At 51.3% G+C, this 3,598-nt stretch overlaps 1 protein-coding gene across 1 annotated transcript; it reads left to right on the top strand.

Moving 5' to 3' along the window:
- Window positions 1-893: 893 nt before the first annotated feature.
- Window positions 894-3,146, top strand: CLEC14A (C-type lectin domain containing 14A). Its single transcript, XM_003263724.4, has one exon. The coding sequence runs from the start codon at window positions 1,233-1,235 to the stop codon at window positions 2,703-2,705; it is 1,473 nt and encodes a 490-aa protein (XP_003263772.2). The 5' UTR covers window positions 894-1,232; the 3' UTR covers window positions 2,706-3,146.
- Window positions 3,147-3,598: the final 452 nt, after the last annotated feature.

Here is a 3,598-nt window from a genome sequence, read left to right as displayed (position 1 = left end):
TTTATATTAAAACAAAACACCCATTGGAATTCTGAAGAAATTGGCTCACCCATCTTTCAAATTACAAGATATTTTTTTGACAGTATACAATATTCATTATAATGGAATAAACATTTTAATTTCTTAAGGAACTCTAATTTTCCTTAAAGGAGATGTTTACAACTTACTATTATAAATGCTGCCACTCAATCATAGGAGAAAATGATACTAAAATAGTTCAAGGCTAAAATCACACATAGGGCAGTTGTTCTCGAATATTTATAAGGCCACGAACTCATTTATGTATAACCTATAAACTTGAAGAATTTCTGAACCAATACAGTGGCAAGGAAAGCTAACAACCTAACTGTTAAGATCTATGGCCATTATTTTTCATTTCGTCCTAGAAATACATTTCCTTTCTTTAATGAATCAGTATGGTCCATCTCAAAGAGAAACAAGTGGAAATGAAAAATAAATTTCTAAAGCAAGTACTGATGGAAGAAGCAGAATTTCCCATTTAAAATACCCAAACAACTCCAAATTCTTTAGCAGTTAGCACGCCTGAAATCTCTTGACATAATAGAGAAGCAAAGACCCATAGAGAGATATGCGGTTAAATAGTGCTGCCTCTGGTGGCTAAAGGAGATGCTAAGTTGTTTCACAACATATTTTTCCCCCACAGGCACAGGCCCCCCAAACACTGGAGCCGTCTACGAATTATTCTGACGCTAACTCCACAGCTCCGGACAGAAACACAATAGACGGGCGTGGTCTTATAATCATAAGCCAGTTCCTTTCTCGAGTCCTTCCTGCCTATGTTCGCCTACATGTTATGGGTTCTGCGGCCCTGATGAAACTCCCTGAACGGAGAAAAACCCCACACACTTCATCCCAGTGGCGAGTTTCTCCTCTTGCTCTAACGGGGTGTTTGACCTTCTAGTCGACTGCGTCCCCTGTACCCGGCGCCAGCTGTGTTCCTGACCCCAGAATAAATCAGGGCTGCACGGGGCCTGGCAGCGCTCCGCACACATTTCCTGTGGCGGCCTAAGGGAAACTGTTGGCCGCTGGGCCCGCGGGGGGATTCTTGGCAGTTGGGGGGTCAGTCGGGAGCGAGGGCGGACGGAAGGGAGGGGGAATCGGGTTGGGGAAGCCAGCTGTAGAGGGCGGTGACCGCGCTCCAGAGACAGCTCCGCGTCCTCGAGCGGGACAGATCCAAGTTGGTAGCAGCTCTGCGTGCGGGGCCTCAGAGGATGAGGCCGGCGTTCGCCCTGTGCCTCCTCTGGCAGGCGCTCTGGCCTGGGCCGGGCGGCGGCGAACACCCCACTGCCGACCGTGCTGGTTGCTCGCCCTCAGGGGCCTGCTACAGCCTGCACCACGCTACCATGAAGCGGCAGGCGGCCGAGGAGGCCTGCATCCTGCGAGGTGGGGCGCTCAGCACCGTGCGTGCGGGCGCCGAGCTGCGCGCTGTGCTCGCGCTCCTGCGGGCAGGCTCAGGGCCCGGAGGGGGCTCCAAAGACCTACTGTTCTGGGTCGCACTGGAGCGCGGGCGTTCCCACTGCACCCTGGAGAACGAGCCTTTGCGGGGTTTCTCCTGGCTGTCCTCCGACGCCGGCGGGCTCGAAAGCGACACGCTGCAGTGGGTGGAGGAGCCCCAACGCTCCTGCACCGCGCGCAGATGCGCGGTACTCCAGGCCACCGGTGGGGTCGAGCCCGCAGGCTGGAAGGAGATGCGATGCCACCTGCGCGCCAACGGCTACCTGTGCAAGTACCAGTTTGAGGTCTTGTGTCCTGCGCCGCGCCCCGGGGCCGCCTCTAACTTGAGCTATCGCGCGCCCTTCCAGCTGCACAGCGCCGCTCTGGACTTCAGTCCACCTGGGACCAAGGTGAGTGCGTTCTGCCGGGGACAGGTCCCGATCTCAATTACTTGCATCGCGGACGAAACCGGCGCTCGCTGGGACAAACTCTCGGGCGAAGTGTTGTGTCCCTGCCCCGGGAGGTACCTCCGTGCTGGCAAATGCACAGAGCTCCCTAACTGCCTAGACGGCTTGGGAGGCTTTGCCTGCGAATGTGCTACGGGCTTCGAGCTGGGGAAGGACGGCCGCTCTTGTGTGACCAGTGGGGAAGGACAGCCGACGCTTGGGGGGACCCGGGTGCCCACCAGGCGCCCGCCGGCCACTGCAACCAGCCCCGTGCCGCAGAGAACATGGTCAATCAGGGTCGACGAGAAGCTGGGAGGGATACCACTTGTCCCTGAACAAGACAATTCAGTAACATCTATTCCTGAGATTCCTGGGTGGGGATCACAGAGCACGATGTCTACCCTTCAAATGTCCCTTCAAGCCGAGTCAAAGGCCACCATCACCCCATCAGGGAGCGTGATTTCCAAGTTTAATTCTACGACTTCCTCTGCCACTCCTCCGGCTTTCGACTCCTCCTCTGCCGTGGTCTTCATATTTGTAAGCACAGCAGTAGTAGTGTTGGTGATCTTGACCATGACAGTACTGGGGCTTGTCAAGCTTTGCTGTCACGAGAGCCCCTCTTCCCAGCCAAGGAAGGAGTCTGTGGGCCCGCCGGGCCTGGAGAGTGATCCTGAGCCCACTGCTTTGGGCTCCAGTTCTGCACATTGCACAAACAATGGGGTGAAAGTCGGGGACTGTGATCTGCGGGACAGAGCAGAGGGTGCCTTGCTGGCGGAGTCCTCCCTTCGCTCTGGTGATGCATAGGGAAACAGGGGACATGGGCACTCCTGTGAACAGTTTTTCACTTTTGATGAAACAGGGAACCAAGAGGAACTACTTGTGTAACTGGCAATTTCTGCAGAAATCCCCCTTCCTCTAAATTCCCTCTACTCCACTGAGGAGCTAAATCAGAACTGCACACTCCTTCCCTGAAGATAGAGGAAGTGGAAGTGCCTTTAGGATGGTGATATTGGCGGACCGGGTAGTGCTGGGGAGAGATATTTTCTTATGTTTATTCTGGAGAATCTGGAGAAGTGATTGAACTTTTCAAGACATTGGAAACAAATAGAACACAATATAATTTACATTAAAAAATAATTTCTACCAAAATGGAAAAGAAATCTTCTATGTTGTTTAGGCTAGGGGTATATTGGTTCGAAATCCCAGGCAAAAAAATAAAAATAAAAATTAAAGAATTGTTGATAACCCATACTCAAATATCATTGGCTTCCTCCAGGAGTAATTAGGAACAGCTGAGGGCATGCTGGGAGTAAGCAGCAAGAGTGCATTCTGCTTTTAGATTGAGGGAGAGGGCCTTAAGTTCCTCGAATGAGACACAGATCTTTAAGAAATAGTAACTTTTCCATTGGTTCTTTTATCCTTTCTTTTCAAAGCCACCGCTACTTGTGTGCTTTGCTATAAATCCAAAGTGTAATGTTGCCAGAATTGCTGGCTCTGGAAGCAAATTATAGTTGACCACCAATTCAAGTGTTTACTTTATGTCCTTGCCCAAGGAAACACATACTTTGTGTTTTCCCCTTCCAATGTTCGTGCTCTGCAGTGTAATGACCTCCCCAAGCAAATAGCCCTCTCCTAAACATCAAGATGCTCATCCTCATCTTCAATTATGGTGATGTTAATTCTCAATTAAAACGTTA

Source organism: Nomascus leucogenys, chromosome 1a (genome assembly GCF_006542625.1).
Source record: "Nomascus leucogenys isolate Asia chromosome 1a, Asia_NLE_v1, whole genome shotgun sequence".
NCBI classification, from domain to species: Eukaryota; Metazoa; Chordata; class Mammalia; order Primates; family Hylobatidae; genus Nomascus; species Nomascus leucogenys.
Note: the sequence above shows the minus strand (reverse complement) of the source record. Positions and strands in the feature narration are given on the sequence as shown.

Excerpts from the sequence above, each read along its gene's own strand:
- CLEC14A (XM_003263724.4), top strand. The coding sequence starts at position 1,233 with ATGAGGCCGGCGTTCGCCCTGTGCCTCCTCTGGCAGGCGCTCTGGCCT.